Below are 24,549 nucleotides of genomic sequence, written 5' to 3'. Positions count from 1 at the left end.
AATTGTTACGAAATCTTGGAAAATCTCAAAAATTTGAAACAGATTAAGTTTCCATTTTCTCTAGACCAGCGAATTTACAACATCAGCAAATTTAACAAATTTGCTGACTGATCGGCGAATTTGAGACCCTATATCTCGGTGACCGGCGAACTTAAATCCAAAGGCGACTTTGGTAACAGTGTAATTTTCCACAGCGAAATTACAATGGTTTTCGGCGACTTTACAGTCGTCGTAATAGCGAATTTGACAGCAACCAGCTAAATTGACTGATCAGCGAAGTTGAACTTGATCAGCGAAATAGACCAGCATAATTACCAGCAAATTTAAGTGACCCAGCGAATTTAACAGCATAACCTAGCGATTTTAACAGTTGACCAGCGAAATTAACTATTAACCAGCGAATTTAGCAGCAAAATTAAGAGGTGGATTTTTTTCTGGCAAGCGTCGATAAAATTTCAGTGTTTTGCAAATAGAAAGTGAACCGTAACTCATTTGAAGAAACCGTCTGCACCGTTGAATTCGTGTGATTTTTAGGACAAAAAAAAGAAAAAAAAAGAAAAAAGACTCTGGAAAATCCCGAAATCGGTTTTTGACATTATATATCATTGGATTCGTCTTTTCGATACGATTCTAAGGGTGTAATTTGGTAATCACTGTTTTCGGAGATATTTTGTACGGTTTTTTCAGTCTGCAACGGTTAAAATGTCGAACATGAAAAGTTTGAATGTTCCTAAGATGATGAAGGTGGAGAATTATCTTACATGGAAGGACAACTTCAAATCCTTCATTAAATCTCAGGATGCACGCATGTGGACATGTATTGAAGATGGGTACATAAACCCAGTACATGATTTTGAGGGCAGACCACGAGTAACAGCCTATGTGAACATGAAAGAAGATGATAAGAAAATGTATGAAGCTGAAAAGAGCGCATTGGCTGCAATTAAAATGTCGTTACCTGATAGCATCAAGCATACCTTCACAAAGTACACAAATTCAAAGGATATGTGGGATGTATTACAAAGGCGATATCAGGGAAATGAAAGTGCTGCTCAGGCATTCATGGCAGAGATATTGCCAGTAGATGTGGCTGAAACTACTGTGAGTGATGCTGAATCTGAAGTGAAAAATGCTGAATCAAAAGTGGATGCTGAAGTAGAGAATGAGAGTGAAGCTGAACAGGTTAGTGATGATCAAACTACAGAAGTTCTTGAGAAAGAGGTACAATCTAATTCTGTGTGTTTGAGGTGTTGTGAGCTACAGGGTGAGGTTGACAGGTTGTCAACACAAAATCAAAGTCTGGTAATCGAGATGTCGAGCATAAAAGAGTCAAACTTTTTCGCTAAAAGAAATGAAACTTCATACTTGAAAAAGATAAAAGGGTATGAAAGTGAAATTGAAGCTTTAACATGCAAATTAAATGAAAAGCTTCAAGTCATAGACTTAGCTCATGAAATGATGGCTGAGAAAACAAAAGAAATTTCTGATAAATGCAAAGAGTTGTCAGATGCACAACTCAAAATTGTTAAACTTGAACAGAAATTAAGTCAATTCAGAGATTCGTCTTTTGTTATGAAACAGATGATGCGCGGGTTAAAGAAAAGTAATGATAAGACCACTGTGGGCTTCCAGGGCTTTAATGAAGTCCCACCTCCTCTTAGTCATGACTATTCTTTCCTGCCTGATGAAGATGAGCTAGCAGCCTATATGTCAACTGCACCAAGTAGTTTCGCATTTACATCAAGTCAAGGTGAGGGGTCTGAGAGTGGTGATGCTAGGAAGAACAATAACAGGGAACATTTGAAAAAGCAAAATTCACCTCCAAAGAGCAAAAATCAAACTTTTGTTAAAAAGATTAATTTTGTTCATGGTAGTGATATGAAAAATGAAACCGCTGTTATTGAAAAAGAATCAAATGTAGAGTTTGCTAAAAATAAAAACAAAGAAATATCTGAATCAAAGCAAACTGAACAAAATTCTTCCAAGGCATCATCACCACATCTACCTCAGAGCCTCCAGCTAAGAAGTCTTTGAAAAGGAGATCGTGCTTCCGGTGTCACATAAAGGGACATGTAGCCAGCTGCTGTCCTAACAAAAATAGTGAAGCACAAATGAGTGACAAACAGAGAGGGAAATTACCAGTTAAGAGTGGTGATAGTGAGGAGAAAGGTTCAAATTCTCCAAAGAAATCTGCTCCTAAGCAACCACAAAATGTTGTTGTTGGTGTAGATAAGGCTGGAACAGGAACTTCACAAGTTCCACGTTTTCAAAGAAATCAATCTAGATTTCAGCCTAGATCTCCACCAGGCAGATATCAGAGACCTAGAAGCAGTTCACCAAGAATGAACAATTTTAATTCAAATAATTTTAGAAGTCAATGTCAATATCAAAATCGATACCAGAATAATGGTGGTCGAACTTTTTATAACAATGGCTTTAGAAATTACAACAATAATGCTTCTTGGAATCAAAATTCAAGGTTTCAAAATCAGAATTTCCAAAGGTCAAATAGTCCAAATGTATATAGGAACCCTCAGGACCAAAGACCTAGTGGAAATCAAAACCCATTTCCATCAACAGGTCTGAGATCCAAGACTCCAGTTAGGAGTAATGGATATTGGATGGATGTTCCGGTGGTTGGTGAATTTGGACGACCCAAGACCATTAAGGCTTGGGTCCCCCAATCTAACTAATTTCTTAAGTTAGTGTGTAGGAGCTGCTAAGGAGGATTATCAACTTATGTTGATAGTGGCTGCTTCAGGCACATAAAGGGGGGTGTGAGATTGATGATTTATAAATATTAAATGATTTAAATTGAAGTTCAAAGTGCTGAGTCGACACAGAAGATAACCTGGCAGATCTTTATACTAAAGCATTTGACAAGGCTCGCTTTGAACATTTAGTCGAACTCAACGGGATGAGGAATCCTGAATAACTGGTTTTTCATAAGAATTTTGTAAATAGTTTACTGCTTTTCTTAAAAATAAAAAAAAATACAAAAAAAATTGAAAAATCAAAAACATAAAAAAATAGAAAATAAAAAATGAGTTATCACTGTGTGAAAAAGGAGAAATGATAGTACATCAACAAGTTAGACTGTCACGCTCAAACTGAAATTAAATTGCTTAAGTGTGATAGCAGCTTCATTATACGATGTACCGGTAGGCAAAAGCATGAAATAATCAACTTACCAATGTGATATAAACCTAAACAAACTGAATATGAGTGGGGAACACATCAGTGGTGTATGGTTTAATGACCTTAATTCTTGCGTTGATAGATTGCCAAAATCTGAAGTTTTGGGTCTTTATACTGTTATTTCATCTGGGATATCTTGGATGTCTGACTGTTCAGAACTAAAATTGTACATGACCCTAGGAAAGAAAGTCACTTGGAATTAGCTCATTTCTATTTGAATGTCTGTATGTGTCCCGATACACACAATTTTGATCTGATTATGAAATCTTATCTGAAAAAAGTCGTGTACCTCCTCTGCTGCATCCAGATATATGCTGACCTGGAGGTGCTAGGCAACGACAGCTTCTGCTGCATCCAGATACATGCTGACCTAGCTGTACGTTGTCGCGCTATAGATCTAATACACCCGAAAGAGGCCCTCAAGTGCCTAAAAGAAACCCAAGAAACCTATATCAAACTGAGAAAATCTCATTTGATCTGTATATTATACCATCTCTACTAAAGATCTATTCTGTTCTCTTCTCAACCTATTCCCAGTTAAGATTTCAGAAATCTGGATTGGATTTGTGAAATATGTGGTAGGGAAGATACTTGCATGATAGAGTGAGTTGTTTATATTTCCAGGATTTGATTAGTATTTATTTGGGTGTTCATTGTTAAGCAATCAAAACATGATAAATCAGTTTAAATGCAGACCTAGACACGTTCAGGATATCTTAAAGGATGACTTCAGTATACTCACCTACTACGATGAATCTTTGCGCATACCTTGATCGCGGAGGTATATCCTGAAGTGGGACACGCTAATATATCAGAAATAAAATTACCTTAACGTATCATACGGTAATGGTACTTGAAATGTTCATGCATTTTGTTTAAGTGGACAAACATACTGGTAATCGTCTTGAACTGCTTTTCACGAAAAATTAAATAAAGAATTATCTAATTGTGTGAAACAGTTTGATTGTGCTGATATGATCTTCTTACTAGTGATTCTCACAAAAATAGAGTGTTTATTGTTTTTGTTATTTACTTGCTTTCAGAAAATACAAAAATCCAAAAATAGTGTCTTTTTCTGTTTAAAATTCTTAACGTACGGAAAACTGTTATTCGTGGAGGAATTGTTACTGATAGGTGGAGACGGTGTTAGAAAGTGGGTCCAAATTTTCAATCAGGCAGGATCTTCTGTGTTGGACAAAAGTTTTGCGTGTTGGTGATAAGTTGAAAATGCTTAATCTGTTATACAGTTTAACTAATCTCTTGAAAAATAATAATTTATTTAACTTATGTTGAAAAAATTCTTATGGTTTCTCGAGATGTTTGTTTTATAGTATACAGATTGAAGCAGTTTGTTGCTAAGAAGATGCTGTGAAGTGTGAAGATGAGAGTTTGATTGGATGCATGGTAGAACCTCCTTTCTATATTGCAGACACGATTGAAGAGTTTGAAGATTGCTGTGCAAATGCTGAACTGGAGTTTACTCAAGTGCTAACGTGTTGAAGATTTGGTGATTGGATGCATCAGCTTAGGGGGAGTCTGTTGCTGACAGTCTGTTGCTGACAGAAGCTATTGAAGCTGAAGCTTTCCAAAGACCAAAGACAGTGCAAGATTACTTGAAGATTGCAAGAAGACTGAAGACAAAGTTTTGACTGAAGACAAAGTTTTTATGAAGCTATTGTCAAGGGGGAGTTTGTTAGTGCATAATTGTGACAACAGCTTAGATTTGGTCTTTGGATATCTTGTAATTAGTTAAACGATAAACAGTTAGCGGGTTTAGCTTTGTAATAGTGAGATTATAGAGTTTGGGCTAAACTAAACCCATTTGGGTCAAGGGGAAACGAATTGGGCTTGCCCATGTAGGAAACCCTAGTCCAACTTGTAAACCTTGTGTTATATAAACAAGGTTAGGCTTTAGGGTTTAGGTTAATCAGTTGATCAGCCAAAATAGTTGCTAGAGAGAATTCGTGAGAGCTTATACTGCTTGGACGAATTTGTGAGGGTTAGGGATCTTGATTGATTGTAATCAGTTTGATAGATAATCAATAAAGATCCGGATTGAAAGTGATTTACTGTTTTCTGTTTCTACACGTTTTCTGCTAATTCTGATCAAGAGGATTCCGCACTCTTGATTGGAAAGACGATTCTGTGAAGATCCATATACATCAAGGGGACCTACACCATTGTTGGTCAATATAATTTGGTTGAGTTGGCAATTCTTGAAAAATGTTTTTAAAGGTGGAGCTTTTCCCCGTATTAGGGAAAAATGAAAAAGATTTTTCTTTAGGTTCTTCCTGGTCAGAGATAAGATCTATCGTTTGTACTCCAACTAATGAAGTGGAAGGATTATCTCTTTTTTCCCTTTTTACTTCAGGATAAATGAAAGAAAGATCTACTCTTTCTTTAATGTGATGCTTTACCAGAAGCTTTATCTTCATACTGTCAAACTCATAAAATGATATCTTAGAATTTATGAGAAGACAATTTCTCTCAATCAAATCCTTTATATCTGGGATCTTCTCGGGGATTGTTTCAATGATGTTTAACATTTCTCCCATATCTTTTGCAATTTCTTTTATCGACTTTATTTGTTTATCCATATCATCAATATATTTATCCATCCTTTGGGCTAATCCTTGCTCCTCCATCTCTGGTTAAGAAATCTGCTAAAACATTTTTATCAGATTTGATTATTTCTATATCAAAATGATACTCAAACAATAGTGTTTGCCACCTAATAAGTCTTTTATATTCTGGTTTAGAAGGCAAGTTATTTTTAATAAAAGCCTTTACCTGTGTATTATCTGTCCTTAGCAAAAATTTATTTGGTAATAAAAAATAATAAAGCTTTTGACAACTTTTAATAACATCTAATAATTCTTTTTCATTTATATGATATCTTGTTTCAGTATCACTAAAAGTACCCGAACAATATCTACAAATACTTTCTCCTATTTTTTCATTTTCAGAATTATAATCTATTTTCTTAAGTACCCCACTTCAATAGCATTCGGGAGGCATTTGTTTCTAAAATAAGATTATCATTTTCTTTAGGAAGTTGTAATTTTGGTAGGTTTTTATAATATTCCTTAATCTTTTTAACTTGGTTTTCTAGATTTTTATCAAAAATAAATATTTTATCTTTTTTAAGTAGTTTTTGAAAGGGCTTCCTTAATTCTGCAAGATTTTTTATAAAATCTAAAGCATAATTTAATATGCCAAGAAAATTTTGTACCTGTTTTTTATCTACTAACTTATTAGGAAAGGCTGTAATTTTTTCAAGAATGTGACTTTGGAGTTCTATTCCCTTTCCATCTATTTTCATCCCTAAAAAGTCTATTTTCTCTTGTAATAGACTAGTTTTCTTTTCGGATAAGGCTAATCCATGTTTTATACATAAATCTGCAAAAATATCAAGATGTTTTAGATGCAAATTAACATTGTCTGATAAAATTAAAATATCATCTATGTAAAAAAAAATAAAATCATAATCTTTGAATATTATATCCATTTTTCTTTGGAATATTTGTGGTGCATTTTTTAATCCAAAAGGCATTACAAGCCATTCATATTGCCCTTGAGGAGTAGAAAAAGTTGTGTATCCAATACTATCAGGATGCATTTTTATTTGCCAAAATTCACTTTTACAATCAAACTTAGAAAATATCTTCTTATTTCTTGTCCAATTTATTAGACTTTCTTTATGAGGTAAAAAATATCCATCAAAAAGAGTATTATCATTTAATTTTTTATAATTTATCACCATCCTAGGCTTACCTCTCTTAATTTTTGCATGTTTTCTTACCATGAATGCAGGAGAACTATGAGGGCTATGACTAGGTTTGATTAATTTTAAATCCAGGAGCTCTTTTATCTGGGAGCTAAATTCTTTCCGGTTTTCTGGATTATATCTTATAGGTTTTACTCTAATTTCTTTATCTTTGTCTTTCGTTTCTAATTTTACTGTTATTTGATTTTTATTCCAAAATTGTAATGGATTATTCATATAACACTGTCTTAACTTATATTTTATATTTTCTATGTGGTTATCTAAGTTTCTTAAATTTACTTGGTAATCTAGTGGTTCTTCTGGATAATATTCCAAAATTGGTATACCTTTTTCAAGTTTGGGTTTTTGTTTGTAACCTAAATCACCACGCTGGCTTGCGCGTGTTGTAAAATTAATTGGGAATTTTCTCCCATATGCATTTTTTATTCTTTTTACAACTATTAAGTGGTGACATGGTGTTTTTAATATTATTTGATATGCTATTATATCAAAAGTTATTTTGTTAAATCTTTATAGGAAATCATTTCCTAATAGTACATCTGATCCTGAATTATAAAAATAAAATGGTGGACATTTAACCATATATGATCCTATTAATATTGTTGGATTTTTTACTCCTCTTCTTAGAGGGATTATATCTTTTGAAAAACTAACACCGTTACAAGGTGTTAAATCGTCATGATATTCTTTTGGAAAGCAATCAGGTTTACATATGCATAACCCTGATCCACTATCTATATAAGCAGCAAAGTATTCAGCTTTATAATCCTTATAGGTTATTCCTATAGGGATGTATATACTTTTGGGACTTGTCATTTTGGTATATATATCATCTTATCATTATATGTGATTTTTAACCCATAAGAGGTTATTTGATAAGTTTTAACATTTTCTACAAAGGTTAATCCTAGCATAATTTCTAATGTATCATTTTCATCTTCATTACCTATTAACAATCTTAATGGAATTTTTTCTTCACCAAATTTAATTATAGTTTCTATGGCTTCATTTATTTCATGTAATTCACCATTAAAGTTAATATATTGGTGAGGTTCTTCTAACGGATATTTTTGCAAATGGTCACATAGTTTGTGATTTATATAATTTCCATTTTCACCTGTATCTATTAGTATATTTATATGAGAGAATTTCTTTCCATTGAAATATTCTCCTTTTATTTTATAATTTCTTAAGTTATCTTCTTTAGCATCAATGATATTATAAAATCTACTAGAATTAGTCAGCCTTGCAAGGGGATGACTAACTACACTTTTATTTGTAAAAGATAATCTAGGGGTGATCTGGTTAGTTAATAGAATTGGTTTATCTTGTAAATCAAGACTTAATGGTCTTGAATCTATTTCCTCTATTTTAGGTAGGGTTGGTATTTGTATTTGGCATACTTCATTAAACAAAAAAGAAAAATCTATAGTATCTTTTATACTAAAACAATCAGAATGGTGGGTATTTGATATAGCATATGATATAGCATATGTGATAGAATATGGCCTATTTTGTTGTTTAAAGAAATCTTTTCTTTTAAAATTTTGTAACAAACTTAAAGTTTTATCAAACTCTTTGTCTTGGATATAATAGGAAATTCTTGGGTATATATTAAACTTTAGTTTACCATATTGCAAATTTCCTCGTAGTATTCCTAGACATGCTTCTTCTCTGTTTTGGATTCTATTATCCATAACTGCTAATTCTATAGGGGTATCTATGCCTTCTTTAAAGGTGGATTTTATTATTATTTGGATGGCTCCAACGTGTACCCATCCCAAAGTATTCCTTATTTCAGGCTTTATCTTTTGTAGTTTTTCTTGAATATCTTTTTTAGATAACAATGGTATCATTACTTTGTTAGATGTTATATTAATATCTAAAGCTCGTTCATGAATATTCAATCCATAATATAGATTATGATTTCTTGGTTTTATCCCTAACTTTTGTAAAGTATTTATTTTAAATCCCGAATAATTCGATAATGAAAAATTTTCATGTTGTATTTGTTTTAATTTTTTCTTATCTATTAAAATTTCTTGTTTATATTCTCCTAGTTGCTCTTCTTGACAATCTATTATAAAATTATCAGTTTTACTAGTAGTAGCTATGTCAGATTTATTCATTTTCAGAGGACGTATATTCAGTTTCAGTTAAAATAAATATACTTTCATCAGAATCTATATCATGAAGATCATTAATTTGTATGAATTCTCCTTCATCTATCATTTTTTCCATATCCTCATCTATTTCAAATATTTTAAGATTTTTATTAAACTTTTTAGGACAATTATTTGCAAGATGTCCTTCCTTATGACAAATAAAGCATCTACATTTTTTAGGATTTTGTTTTCTTTTATATGTAGGCTTAAAAGTCTGTTTATATCCTTTTCTTTTATAGTATTTAGTTTTACGCTTTTTAAAATATCTTTTTCTAAATTGGCTTCTTTTCTTATATTTTCTTTTTATCTTTCCATAGTAAAAAGAACTATCACATCCTATCATTAAAGGCATTTTTGGGCTCTACAACATAAAGATATTTTTCTTTTTAAGTTTTTACTCATTTTAGATAGTATGGCATCTCCACACCACTCGCTCAATTTATCTCTAGCATGTGTTATTCTTTTTTCCTAAAGTATCAGTTGTTCCTGGGTTATATGTATTTATTAGTTTTTGCCCCCATGGGTCAGGTATCTTTGCAAAAAAATAAGGGTAAATAATTACATGTATCTGGTACTTGGTTATAAATATGATAATAATAATCTTGAAAAACACAAATATATCTATCAATTTCACAAATATCACATAATTGTACACGTAATAAAGCTGTCAAATATTTTTGTATAGTTGCTGGGTCTTTTATTATATTACCTTCCCACAAAACTCTAATCTAAAAGCTTCAACAGCTCTTGTTATTATGTTTGCTATATTTTGATCTTCTGATTCAAATATATAGCTTTTTGCATCAGGGCTTATGTTTTGCCAATATCTTAAAGCACTGTTTAAAAGAGTCCTTTCTAAAAATCCTTTTATTGTTTCAATGTCCATTTTATTAACAGAAACTGCTATTCTAAAAGCGGTTTCCCATTTATCTATTGCCTCTTCAGTATTGTTCACACAATCTATATCTAAATATATTCCAAAAGGATTAACTGGTTCATTTTTCATAACTTGGTATGGTTTATAATTATCTTCTTGTTTTATTGTTGACTTTATTGCAGCATATCCTAGAGTAGGCATTTGAGATTCATTTCTTATTGGTATATTTTTATCCTTACTTGTACTAGGTGTATCATTTATATTAAAATTTTCACCAACTTTAATATTTATAAAATTTTCATTTAACTCCATATCTCTTACTTTAGTTACTAAATTCTCTACCTCAGAATCTTCTACGTTAGAGACTATATTATTTTCACTTTCCGTACTGAACTCATTTCTAATTTTCTTTATAACCCTTAGGTATTTTCATATTTTGTAAGAGTTGGATCAAAGGATCTTGTAGCCTACCTATTTTTTTCTTTATCTTTCCTATTAGGACATGTAGACTCTAATAATTCCATAATTTTATCTAGTCTAAAAATTATATTTTCTCTATAAAATATGATAGTTTTTTGTACTTCTATGAAATCTTTATCTATTTTTAAAGAATTTTCACTTTCTTTTAGTTTATTAAAATTATAGTTATCCATTAAGATGAATTATATTGCCAATCAGTATCATCATATACAAAGTCAGAACTAGTCCATTCATATATACTAAAATTAAAATTCTCGTCAGATATATAATTTTCATCAAAATCAACTTCAGAATCTAAATTTTCGTTTTCTAATAAATCATTTTGTTGATTTAATCTAAGCATGATAACTTTATTATTTATAAAGTTTAAATTTAATACAATTAAATTATTAAACTCAATCTCATGCAAAGTACGATCAATATCTAGAGCCCCCGTGAAGGAATTCTGCGTGAAATTAGAGTAAAGCCTATGAGATATAATCCAGAAGACTGAAAAGAATTTAGCTCCCAAATAAAAGAGCTCCTGGATTTAAAATTAATCAAAGCTAGTCATAGCCCTCATAGTTCTCCTACATTCATGGTAAGAAAACATGCAGAAATTAAGAGAGGTAAGCCTAGGATGGTGATAAATTATAAAAAATTAAATGATAATACTGTTTTTTATGGATATTTTTTACCTCATAAAGAAAGTCTAATAAATTGGACAAGAAATAAGAAGATATTTTCTAAGTTTGATTGTAAAAGTGGATTTTGGCAAATAAAAATGTATCCTGATAGTATTGGATACACAGCTTTTTCTACTCCTCAAGGGCAATATGAATGTTGTAATTTTGGTAGGTTTTTACAATATTCCTTAATCTTTTTAACTTGGTTTTCTTGATTTTTATCAAAAGTAAATATTTTATCTTTTTTAAGTAGATTTTGAAAGTGCTTTCTTAATTCTGCAAGATTTTTTATAAAATCTGAAGCATAATTTAATATGCCATTATTATTATTATTATTATTATTATTATTATTATTATTATTATTATTATTATCATTATCATTATCATTATCATTATCATTATCATTATCATTTTTTATAATAATGAGTTCGGATACAAACTTGTCTGCTTTGTAACATATAAAAATGAATATTTTTTATATAAATATTATCATTGTCTTCTTATTATTTTTTATAATAATGAGTTCGGATACAAACTTGTCTGCTTTGTAACATATAAAAATGAATATTTTTTTATATAAATAAATACTAGTAGCAACATACAATCATGAGACTTTAAAGATACAATGTAATAAGCAAACAAGTTTAGAAAACACTAAATTAATTTTTTTTGTTGGGTGCAAATACGTATTTAACCAAAGACTCTTTAATCGACAGCAATTCAGGAAACTCTTTCTTCAACTTCGACACATCCAACTCATTGTTGCTTCTTGGTGCCACAATCACTCGACTTTGTTCTTCAAGTGTGAAATTTTTCCATTTAAATTCAGGGTTTATATACTCTTTATACATCTCCAAAACCTCGTTATGACTCACCACACCCGGGTTTGTAAAGTTCCATATCCCCTTCAAGTTACGCTTTGCCATTTCAACCGAAATAGGCAAAAGCTCGTCCAATATGGTCATCGAGTTTGGAATATTCACAACCTTATCATACCGTGCAATTTTAGTAATAAAATTGCGCGGGTTGTTAAGGTCTGAAGATATCGGCATTCGGACCCGAAGTGTGCACACGTTGTCATATTCTTTTAAAAGATCCTCAACCTGTAGAAATAAGTTATAAGCAACAAAATGTTACATTTTTATAATTGCATAAATTTATATGAAATTAATTCATAATCAGTAAATAATTGTGGATTACCATTGCTTTGGTTTTGGAATAGAATGAACCGGTGAAATTGGGTGTGTCTTCTTCTTTAAACCCGATTCCGGATCCTTCAGGATGTTTAGCATCATATTCAAATATGCATCCAGTGGCAAAGTTCATCATCAAGATCCTGTTTTCGCGGCAGACATCTGCTAGATTTAAGGTTCCAGAGACATTGGTGCGAATCGTTTCGGGTTTGTGAGATTCACACCAATCCACATTAGGTCGACCCGTGACACCGGCTGCATTGAACACGTGGGTCGGTTTAATGTTTTGGATATCAGAAATAATCTGGGCCCGGTTCTCCAACCGACCTGTTCCATACTCGTATTGAATCCCTTGTTTTTCGCATATTTTCCCAAGCAACCCACCGATCCACCCGGTTTTTCCATAGATCAAGAACTTGAAAGCCGGTTTACTAGGCGGGTTTGAACCGGTTTTTGAAATGGGACCCACTTTTCGAAACTGGGAAGAGTTGATCCCGGGATGAGGTGAATCTGATTGGACGTTTTCAGACACTTCCACCACTCCCTCAACGCCACCTGGCGTCATCAGCATACGTGGATGAGGAACCAGTGCGCCTGACACGTCACCCCACCAATCAGGGTTGCTGGTGTACCATTCCATAGTCTTTTTCAAACCCTCCTGCCACATGGTTCTTTCAGCCCAACCCAAACTCTTGAGCTTTTCATCATCAAGAAAGTATCTTTGATCATTAAAAGGTCTGTTTTCAACAAACTTGATGCTGGATTCATGATCCAGATTGAAAAGATTGCATATATCTTTAGCAACATCAAGAACTCGCCTTTCTTTCTTGGTTCCAATATTGTAAACATGACCAACTTCACCTTTGTGTAAAATAACTTCAAAAGCTTCCGCAACATCTTCACAGTAAAGATAGCTTCTGACATTCGACCCGTCACCATGGATCGTCAGCGGCTTCCCTCTCATGGATAACAGAAGGAACTTCGGGATGAGTTTCTCCGGATATTGATTCGGGCCATAAACGTTGTTTCCTCTAGTGGTGATCACAGGCAACCCGTAAGACCTCCCATAAGCCATCACAAGCATCTCTGCACCAGCTTTTGTGGCAGAATACGGATTTGTAGGAAGAAGTTGTGAAGCCTCATGGTTTCCCACAACCGCATCTTCCTCTGTTTCGCCATACACCTCGTCAGTGCTGACGTGGATGAACCGTTTGATCCCACCAGTGACTTTGCAGGCTTCTAGAAGTACATGGGTGCCATAGATGTTGTTCTTCGTGAACTCGAAACTGTTTCCAAACGAGTTGTCAACATGAGTTTGAGCAGCAAAGTGCATTATGGTATCAATGGATTCGGTTATCAACAAATAGTTGACTAGATCTGCACTCGCGATATCTCCTTTAACGAATTTAAAATTGGCAGAGGATCTAGAAGGGTTTAGATTTTTAAGATTTGAGCAGTAATCAAGCTTGTCAAGCACTACAATCTTGTAATCCGGATAGGTTCTAACGAGGCGGTTAGCGACATGAGACGCGATAAATCCAGCTGCCCCGGTTATGAGGATGTTTTTTGGCGTATAAGAAGTCATAGTGGATCAATCTGAACATAATTAACACAACACAAAGTTACTTAAACCCTAACATCAGTTTCAAATCAAACATAAATAATAAGTTTTAATCACTATAAAGCCCTAAAATCAAAGCAAAATTGCAACTAGATCTGCAGCAATTACAATAACTGACATCCAATCTGAAACATTTAACAAACTGAAATGCAGGATTATACTGATAGCATGCTTCAATTTCAAGCATAAACCGCAAATCTAAAGCTAAAACACACCTTAAAGTAAACAGATCTGATTAACATGATGAAATTAAGACTATAGAAATCGTTGAATTTTGGGTTTAAAGCAAAGCATTTCCGATCGAAAGTAATAAATTAGAAGGATTTGAGGTGTACGAACTTACATGAACTTGATCCGAATCCGAATTCGTATGGTATCAGAAACAATGTGAAGAAGAAATTCAGAGAAAACTGAAGAAGAAAGCGTGGAAGATTACACAGAGTAAGAAGGTATATATATATAGCAGAGACAGAGTGTGATATGTATATATAAAATCCAGCGGGATGCAAATAAATAATTACTGACTACCGACTAAAACGTTTATATTGGTTTAGGTGGGGTTATTGTGGGAAACGTTTTAATTGGTTTATGGGGGTGGTGTAGGGACGATCACGTTACCCGTTCGGTATCGAAAAACGGGGAAGATTGATACCGGTACCGGTATTTACCGGTATTTTACCCGTAAATATACCCGATACTGGTTCGATTCTGGTACTGAATTTATGAACCCTAAATCTAGACTTACGAACTCTAAATTTACACTATCAAGTTATTGAACTTCCTTCATTCTTTCATATGTATTTTGATGGATAATATGATATTCTGCGTATGTTTGTGTAAAAATGTATATATATTTAAGGGAGTAACGCCCATTCGCCTTTAGAGGGCGTGATAGGCTTGGGATGAAAAGGAGAAAAGAAAACCATCTTACAGCAAACTTTTTAACTAAAAGAAAAATAAATTTTAGAGGTTGATCACTTGCATCAAAAAATAAATTTTATATTAAAGGCACAAATTTCTACGAGACACAAAAGATATATGCATGGATCGTTGTGCCTTATTGTGCTCCAACAACCCATAATGCACAACGATCCATGTTGATGCAATAACTATTGTGCTCCAAATAGAGGTACTTGCCATCTTTTTTGGCATGTTTGCTGTTTGGTAATTCTAAAAACATTATCATATCACCTTACTTTTGCTACTTTCTAACTTAATGTACAATACGTTTTAAGAGATATATGTTTATCTTCTGGTACCGGTTTCTAAAACGTCTTTAGCTTTTGATGATTATCAAAGGCCAAGAGGTTGTTACACATCATATTCTTTTATAATCGGACCGTGAAAACTTTTTATGCTAGGGAGTTTTATTAACAATTATTTGTTATTCAAACTATATATTACATTTACACAATGGTTTTAAACCTGAATCATTACTATATGGTGTATATGTATCCAGGGGCGGCCCTGAGGGTGGGCGGGGAGGACCACCGAACAGGGCCCGTGATTCCGAGGGGCACATCTTATGTTTACAGGGTATCTGCCGTAGTCACCATCTAACAGTTTTACCCCCTGAAAATCGTTTAAATGAAGAAAAAAGGTGATGAAAGAGAGATCTGAGAAAAAAAAAATCAACAGCCGGCGATGATAGTACGAACCGCTGGACTGCAAGTCACAGGTGGTTGCTTTTCAGAAAGGGTAGAAGAAGACGTACAAAACTCACCCTTGTTTTATTTTATTGTTTTGGGCTTTTTCTAAAAATTTGGCCCATACTTAATGTGTTTAGTTTATTATTTTTTTATATGTTACCTATACCGTCCGATTTGTTCAGAACATAACTAAAGATGGCCCCATTCTCCAACGTTGTAATATTCAACAGTTTAGAGTAAATGTTAAAAGAATTTGTAAATAAATTTTTAATTTAGCTTCTACTTTATTAGTTTATTTATTTAGTTAGATTTCTTATTATTGTACTCTACGATTTTATTTGATTCTTATCATTTTATTTAGGGGTTAATTTGTTAGAAATTTTGTTAGATATTAAGGGATTTTGCACTTTTGCTAATTGAATTGTTTGTTGATATAACTTTAATCATTGTATAAAAATAATTTATATTATATATTTCGTTAAGATTTAAGGGGCACATTTTTTCGAGCTCGAACAGGACCCCTGAATTCTCAGGGCCGGCCCTGTATGTATCTGACCTTTTACCAGTTGTTCACTTGGCTTCCAAAAACATAAGTAACAATCAGTTATTTTATTAGTTTTCAAGGGCCTGATATATTTACGAATGGGACAATTTTGGATAAGCACCATATATAAACCGAACATTTTTACTCATGAATAACACTTTAACTCATGACTTGCTAGTCTAAACAGGCTGAACAAACCCTCCTAAAACGAAATCAAATTCAAGTAAATTGTTTACTCATTTCTCATTAACATTTACAGCCGATACATCTTATATATAGACAGGACCGTCCTGGAGATTATCAAAATGTTTTTGGGCCTAGCGCAAGAATAGAAAATGGGCCCCTAAAAATTTCTCTCTCCCTTCTACACACGTATTGGGCTATGGGTTTTATTTTGGGCCCACTAATGGGTGATTAACTAATTGGGTATAGTTCGGGTTTTAAGTTTCTAAAGTAAGGGCTATCGTAATGGGTAACTGGGTATAGTTGGTTTTTAAATATATTGGGTTTAATTTTCTATTTTAAATTAGGATTTTATATTTAATAATAACTGGCGCGGGTAGATTGCAAACGTCGAACGGATTAGTCAAAACGTTATGTGATACACTAACCATATGAAAACACGCGTTTCGACGTATCTGGTTGAACTCAACGTAACATATAGCTGCATTGCGATTGGATCAAAACATAACGAAAATCGAATTTATACCGTACAATCATAACGTATTATATGCGACCCGACTAACTTGAATTTATACCGTCAAGTCAAAAACTTTCGAGGGGTCAAAGTGACATTTTACAAAGTTCATAAAAAGTTATGGGTTAAAAATTACATTTTCTAAACTTAAGGGCTTAGAGGGGGGTAATAATGAGATTTGACAAAGTTGGGGTAAAAAGGAAACTATGACAAAGTTGGGGGTATAAAGGACACTACCACAAAGTTGGAGGGTAAAAGGCAAACTACTTAATAAGACCCGTGTAACGCCCTGCGTCCCTGAACTTTTACCTTTTGTCAATTTTAGTCCTTATACTATGTGAGACTTGACTCTTTTGATACTTGAATCTTATGAAACTTTGAATCTAGACCCTTTGATACTTTGAAACTAGATTCTTGATACTTAATACTAGCTGCTTGATTCTAGAGACTTGATGCTTGACTCTTGATACTTGATTCTTGACTCTTGAGACTCGTGAAACTTTGAGACTTTGTTAAATGAGGAACTAGAGACTTGACACTTATGTAAACGTGGAAACTTGGAAACTTTTGTGCTAATTAAATAATCTTGTCATAATACTACACAATAATATGCAACGCAACGCTTAATCTAACCCGCAAAACAAACCAAAGACGAAAAAGTAAGTGAACAGATTGGACTGTCCGAGTGGACATCCGATCGGAGGGCCATTTGACCGAACGGCCATCTGACCAGCACAATTGCACCACCTTTCTTCCCACTTGCACTATAAATAGAAGCTATCACATCATTCTTCACTGATGTGACAGTCCCCTCCTATCAGACACATGCACTCTCTGTTCTAAGGCACTTTTCTTCCATTTTTCAGCGATTCTTGTAAGTTTTCCACTTAATTCTTGTACAACTTTCATCTATACACATTTCCTCACATGATTCTTCATCAAAATCACACTTTTCACCGTGAAATCACTAGGATTCGAGCCCTTGAGGATGACGTCATCATGGTGGTTGTACAATCGGCTGTGTGATGTCATTTTCGTCAAGCTTTAGCTCAGATCTAAGAGATTTCTACGTATTTTACCATGACTCTTTACAAAATCCAGATGTTTTCGGTTAAATCCATACTTTCTTTAAACTCTCTTAACTTTCTTAAACTTTTACTCAAAACGGTGGAATCTGGATCCAAAACAGGCTTAGGACTTGTTCCTTAGCCTGGAGTTGGCTCGATAACGGAATTCCACCGGAGAAGATGGCCGGATTGCGGTTCAGACATGAAACCCAGCCAAGAACAGCCGCCCAATCGAACGGGGTGATTCCCATCCGATCAGACGAGCTAAACCTTAGTGGGTTTCCGTTGTCTTGATACGTTACCATGTCATCCCTGTTAAACTCAAACTTAGAAACTTTACGAAGGTTGCAAAAGGAACAGATCACACCAGTCGAATGACCATCCGATCGGACGACCATTCGATCGAACGGTCATCCGACCAAACGACATGTTCCTCACAACCTTCAACACTTAAACTATTTTGAATCAGAACTTTGAACTTTGAAACTTACACTCAAACAGTCAGTCGACCGAACGGTCATCCGATCGGATGACCATCCGATCGAACGACCTGGATTTATACTACAACAAAAACTTCAAAAGTTGAAACATTTTGGAAACACACCTTTTGGATCGAATGACCATCCGATCGGATGGTGATCCGTCTAATCTACAGGTCATCCGACCGAATGACTATCCGTCTGGATGGCCATCCGATCAGGAGACTGGTCCGACACTTTGCACGATTCTACTTTCTGTCCGACGTTTATCTGTTAAACTATAATCAGGCTAACTCCATCGCTCCCTCCAATCCAATAGTAGGTGTCGATACTGAGCACCTACTGTGAGTATACTCGATCCCTTTTTGTTTTAACACTTTTGGGATGCAACATGTACTCTATAAACTTGATACTTGAAACTTGTTTGGAAACATACTCTATCCTCTGTGAACGTGAAATTTGATACTTTTTGGATTCTTAAATCTTTATGCTATGTGAACGTTTAATCCTTGTGTTTAATTTCGCCTTAACAATAGTAGCGCTATAGGAGTAATGCACCTCCCCATTACTCTCGGGGGTATTGTTAGGAGGAGTCTATTTTGCTTTCCTTGAGACTTGGGAAAGTGGTAAACGCATTGGGATACTTGGGCTATCACTTGGACTGCGTGAACTAGCATGGCTGAAACTTTTATATGTTTACATGACGGATATGAGTCTTTTAAACTATTATACTATTACTCAAACTTGTATACTCGCCAGTACATTATTGTATTGACATATTTTAATACATGTTGCAGGCTGATAGGATGCTGGATCCAAGAAACAAGCCAGGATGCTGCTTAGAAACACATCTTAGTTAATCTAGGTTCATTGAACAATATTTGAGACGTTGTGTAATTCGATACTTTTGTGGTGGTTGATTGTGTTTGATTTTAGACAATGTTTGAAACTTGATTAATCTATATTGAAACCGTTAGTGTTATGGAAACTTTGAGCAATCTGGATGCTTAGTGCCGCACCTCGATGTTTCCGCCATCGGTTGGGGTGTGACAGATTGGTATCAGAGCCATAACTATAGGGGTGTGACAGATTGCCGCACCTACTGCTGTGAACCCAGCAGTACTTGTCATAATCAGCAGTGCTTGACTCAAGGCAGCAGATTGAACAACAGGGCTTTTAGTCTTCATCAGTTATTGCGTTGATCAGCAGTTGTAGGTCAGCAGATGTTGATATAGGCAGTACTTTGGAGCATATCAGATGTTTAAGCCACATTCAAGGTGGAGCAAAGTGTAGGCTGCTGCTTATTGTTAGTCCACTGATGTGATCCGGTTTTGGCTTTACATTATCTGTTCCTCTGGTAGGGTTCAATCCCAACAATCTCCCCCTGTAACAGATAATGCCAAAACCCTTCATTATTCTGGACCTTTATTTCTCACCAAAAGTTCCTTAGCTTGTCTTTTAAATTCAGCTTCAAATTCCTTGGAACTTAGATCATCTTCATCCCTACACAGTGTAAGTTCAAGGAGATCCTGCAAATCTTCAACACTAAGGCCTAGTGCTTCTTTCCTTGATATGTACTTCACTTCACCATTGGTTCTGACCAGAGTCAATACGTGGGTCTTTTGATCAGATATCCACTTTAGTATTTTTAAACCAAATGGGTTTCTTGGGAGAGATTTATTCTTTGATGAGTTTGGAGATGATGGCCTTGTGAACACTTGCAGACTTTCAGACATTCTTTTGAAGGCCATCTCAATGACATTGTTAGCTGCAGCTATGTCTTCTGCAGTCTCTTTTTAGATCAGCTCTTGCCTTTCAATGTCTGTCATGCCTGTTGTAGTGTTTGGTGATGCAAGCTTGATTAATACCTTCTTAAAAAGGTTCTGAAGCTTTGTTGAGTTCTCTTCTTTTAATCCCATTTTCATGATGGCATCATTGAAGTAGAGTAGGATTATCTGCTGATTTGAACAGTGTTTTGAGGTTTTCAATCTGCTGTTCAAGCTTCATCATTTGTTCACGTTTCTTTGAAGCACCTGAAACAGTTATCTTTCTTTTCTTTAGCCTTTCATAGGCTTCATCAGTCTGCTGTTTTGACCATTTTGATATGGCTTCAGCAGTATCCATTTTTGCATCCACCAGCTCCTTTTTCTTTCTTTTGTACTCAGCAGTGAGGTCAGCAATGAGCTTTTTGTATTTGCTCTAGTTTGGAGCATTCTTCTGTGTAGGATCATCCTTGATTCTGTCAATCCTATCAGCCTCATGCTTTAGAGCGATTATTGGCCATTCTTCAAACTGTTTTTCTTCAGCAGGATAGAATTTTTCTTTCATGATGTAGGCTAGATATTGTTTTTTTAACTTTCTTCGTTGTTCAGCCTTTTCTTTGTTCAGTTCTTGTGCAAACTCTTCTATCTGCTTTACTTTAGTGAGGAAGAAATCCAGTCTTTTAGCAATGCCTTCTTCGCTTAGACCTTCACTTTCACTCTCAACTTTAGCTCTTAGTTTAGCTTGCCTTGCCTTGATCTTGAGGTAACCATCCATATCCTCTGGTGGCATGTAGCCTATGAGGGAGGAGAATCTTCTTTTTGAAGGATCATCTTCTGTATAGAATTGTCTGATCTCATTTTTGATAGCTTCAAGTTCCAGTGGATATTTTGCAGCATTAGGATCATGTATACCTTCATCGGCAGAGATTGGCTTTCTTTTTCTGCTGAAGAGCTTTGGTTGTGATGTAGGAAAGGTGAGAGCAGTGGTGGATGGTTGATTAACAACTGTTGAAACAACTGGTGCTACTGATGTATCAGCAGATGTCTTCTGCTTTTGAGCAGGGGTTGTGGTGGCAGTTGTTTGAGTGGTGATAAGTGGCTGACTAACAGCAGTTGAAACAACTGGTGTTTCAACCACTGTTGCCATTACAACAGATGTTAAAACATATGCCGTCTTCTGCTTTTTGGCAGGAGGTGATGATGGGGTGGCAGATTTTGATGGTGATGATGATTTTGATGCTGTAGACACAGATGGTGGTGGAACAGTAGTTGTGGTGGTGTGTGGTGATGTGGTGTGTGTTGATACTGCAGTTTTAGTTTGGCTATTTTCTGGCTCAACATATATACCATCATCAATTCCCTTTTTCTTCCACTAGATCTTCTCCCCCTTTTTGGCATTATCTGAGAAGGGTTCATTCATGAAGAGAACAGTGGAGGGAACTTTTCCAGAGGCACTTTGAATGTGAGCCTTTATAGCTTTAATATCTGCCTGAGTATCCTTGAATCTTGATTCCACCATATTTGTCAGCTTTTGAACATGTATGGCATGCTGCTGATCTGCCATCTGTTTTTGTCGTTCCAGCAGTGGTTGGAATAAGTTCCATAACTCATTTGCAGCAGGTGCTTGTTGAGCAGATGCTTGAGCAGGAGGGGCAGTTGATTGGGCTTTCTGAGCTTTTAACAGCTGCTGCACCATATCTTTTATTTCAGCAACTGAGGTCTCAAGGTTTTCGACCCTGCCTGTCAATTCCTGATATCTTGAATTATCACATGAGTTAACAGGATCATCTGAATCCCCACCAGCAGTGGTTTTACCAATGAATGACTTAGGAACAGAGTCCCAAAAGTCAGCCATTGATGCCCCTTGTTCTTAGTACTGGGGACTTCTTTCTTCAGCACTTGATAACCTTTTGATGTTGCCAGTAGTTAAAACAATCTCACTGGTGGTTCTCAGTGGTGCTATTGAAGAAATTGCCTTCAAGGGAGTCTTATGAATGTAACCACTGTCCAAATGTAAACCAGTGGGTTCAACATTTGTAGTGGCTGCTCCACTTGAACTACTGACAGGAATTACTTGTAATTCTTGCAGTGTAACCTCCTCAGTTGTTGCTGGGATAACAGAAATGTCAACATCAGACCCAGTCACCTGTTGAAGTATACTCTCAGTGATAGGTGGTTGAGAGGAACTGGTTTGTGTTTGAGTAACATCAGCTGCATGCAACAAGGTTATGGTGGATGGTGGTATTATGTGGGGTGAGGGTAAGGGAGTTGAAAGAGACATGTCCTTGGGATCAGGACTGTGGAAGATGGATCCGAGTGGGTCAAGAGCTTCATATTGTGGTGTCCCTATGTTTACAACCTGATCCTTTTGTGAGGATGCAGGAGGAGTTTGAGGCAAGGGTTGAGATCTTTCTTCCACCTGCTGTGAGGAAGTAGCAGTAGTGGTTATTGGTGACTTTTGTGCTGTCACTGGCATTGACTCTGGGATCTCATCTTCCAGAGATGCCTTTGTTTTGGGTTTGGTGGGCTTTCTGGATATTTTCTTTTTGGTTCTTTTTGTGGTGGCAGGTGTGGGTTTCAAAACAGTGGGAGTGCTGCTTTAATCACCTGGAGCAGTGGGCTCAACAGCAGATACCTGAGGAGCAGTTTCATCTGCTAAATTCTGCTCAGGTACCCCTGCTTTTGTTTTTACAGGGGCTAACATCCTTGAGAAAGTCTCAGGTGTTAAGCCGTTTATTTTAAAAGGAGAACCTTGTTTGAGTAAATCTACTTCTTTCTTTTCAAATTTTTGTTCAAGATAATAACTCAGAAATCGTGGAAAGAGCAGAAATGCTTTGCTGTCAACATTCTTTACCATATCATTAAAAATTTCCTAGGAGTAATTGTAATCTTTATTATTTAAAATGGCATTGCCCAGACATTGGATTTTTAATGGTATTTCATTGAAAGATGTTTTATTTGAAGCACGCATTAAAAGTGTGTGAAATAAAAATCTGGGTGCAGAAGGAAAATAACCTTTTTGTAAGGTATCCCTTTTAGGTTGTTCTGCATATCCCCTGTTCAGAAAATCATTTTTCAACTCGCTTTTTGAGAAAGAGATTTTACCTTTCTGATCATCGAGTTTGAAGACCTCTGAAATAGATTGCGGAGTGATTTGGATGGCTTTACCCTTTATTGAGGAGTTTATGGCTTTGATGACATCATCTTGTTTCTCAAGAGTGGCATTTTTCCAGAACTCTCTTTGGGTTTCCAGGTAGATGGGAGAATTTGCTGTTAACAAAGTTTTATACTTTGATGCAGATATGATGTCTATGATGGAATTGAAGGTGTCGTCGGTTGTGGGTTTTGTGAGTATACCCACGTAGTTGTGAGGAGCTTTGAATGGTATTTTGCTTGCTTCAACAGCCATTTGAGTGGCGTCTGTTGGGGTGGAGGAAGAAGATGGTTTTGATTTTGACTTCGATTTTGGTTTCGTCATTTTTGATGAAGAAGATCGAAGGAGGTTTTATGAGGAAGAGTGGGAAACTGCTTTGTGAAGAGAATGTTTGGAATTCAATTCGACAGTGTGAGCCTCTGTTTGGGTTTAATCAGGGTTTTATTTTAGGGAAAAAGTGAATGCTGATGTGGCAGCGGTTATAATGATCTGACGGCTAAAAGCTGACCACGTGCCAACCCCTGATGAAATGGTAAATAATGGAGGACAGTTGTTTTGAGAACCACTGATGGATCAAGCATCAGTAGTTACAACGGTAATGAAATGCAGCAGTGGTTGTATCAGTGGATAGGACAATGATTTTAAGCATCAGTGTTTTTGAAAGAGCAGGGATTGACTATCAGCAGTGGACAGACTTTAGAGAGCAGACGTTGAGGCACAACAGCATTTAAGGTACAACAGTGGTTGAAGACTATAATGAGGATCATTAGTATAACAACTGTTTGTGCAGCAGTGTTTTGACTTTTGACAAATAATTTTAGCATCTGCTTGTTCAGATGTAGGAGTTTGATTTTGTCTTGTCTTGTGAAAGCACAATATCTTATCTAACATCTGTTGAGCACCAGAAATGTTATTATTAACAAAATACATTTTAGATGTATATTATCAAGATTAAATTGTCAGCAGTTATCTACAGAAATTTTGTTCAAGGTTTTGCCACATGTTCATTACTTCTGACAGTGGTTTAGCATCCCAGATGATGAAGACTTTTCTACTAAAACTACTCATTTTGTGTCTAATTACTTGAACTAGAACATGAGTATCTCAGTAGTTCAAAATCAATTTGCAATCAATTTTTGATCCGTGACAACCAAACTTGAGCTTAACCTGACCTTGATATGTGTGCCATTTCCTTTTGATCAGATTTAAG

General features: G+C 35.2%; 1 protein-coding gene across 1 annotated transcript; it reads right to left on the bottom strand.

The window, feature by feature from the left end:
- Nucleotides 1-11,725: 11,725 nt before the first annotated feature.
- On the bottom strand, nucleotides 11,726-14,537 carry LOC110912925 (trifunctional UDP-glucose 4,6-dehydratase/UDP-4-keto-6-deoxy-D-glucose 3,5-epimerase/UDP-4-keto-L-rhamnose-reductase RHM1). Its single transcript, XM_022157762.2, has 3 exons — nucleotides 14,330-14,537; nucleotides 12,373-13,961; nucleotides 11,726-12,275 (listed from the first exon to the last, which is right to left on the bottom strand). Exons 2-3 carry the CDS (start codon nucleotides 13,948-13,950, stop codon nucleotides 11,832-11,834), a joined length of 2,022 nt encoding a protein of 673 aa, XP_022013454.1. The 5' UTR covers nucleotides 13,951-13,961; nucleotides 14,330-14,537; the 3' UTR covers nucleotides 11,726-11,831.
- Nucleotides 14,538-24,549: the final 10,012 nt, after the last annotated feature.

The sequence above is a fragment of the Helianthus annuus genome, chromosome 15 (genome assembly GCF_002127325.2).
Source record: "Helianthus annuus cultivar XRQ/B chromosome 15, HanXRQr2.0-SUNRISE, whole genome shotgun sequence".
In the NCBI taxonomy this organism is placed as follows: Eukaryota; Viridiplantae; Streptophyta; class Magnoliopsida; order Asterales; family Asteraceae; genus Helianthus; species Helianthus annuus.
Note: the sequence above shows the minus strand (reverse complement) of the source record. Positions and strands in the feature narration are given on the sequence as shown.

Excerpts from the sequence above, each read along its gene's own strand:
- LOC110912925 (XM_022157762.2), bottom strand. The coding sequence starts at position 13,950 with ATGACTTCTTATACGCCAAAAAACATCCTCATAACCGGGGCAGCTGGA. Across the intron at positions 12,276-12,372 it reads ATTCCAAAACCAAAGCAATG|GTTGAGGATCTTTTAAAAGA; the intron begins GTAATCCACAAT and ends TTATTTCTACAG.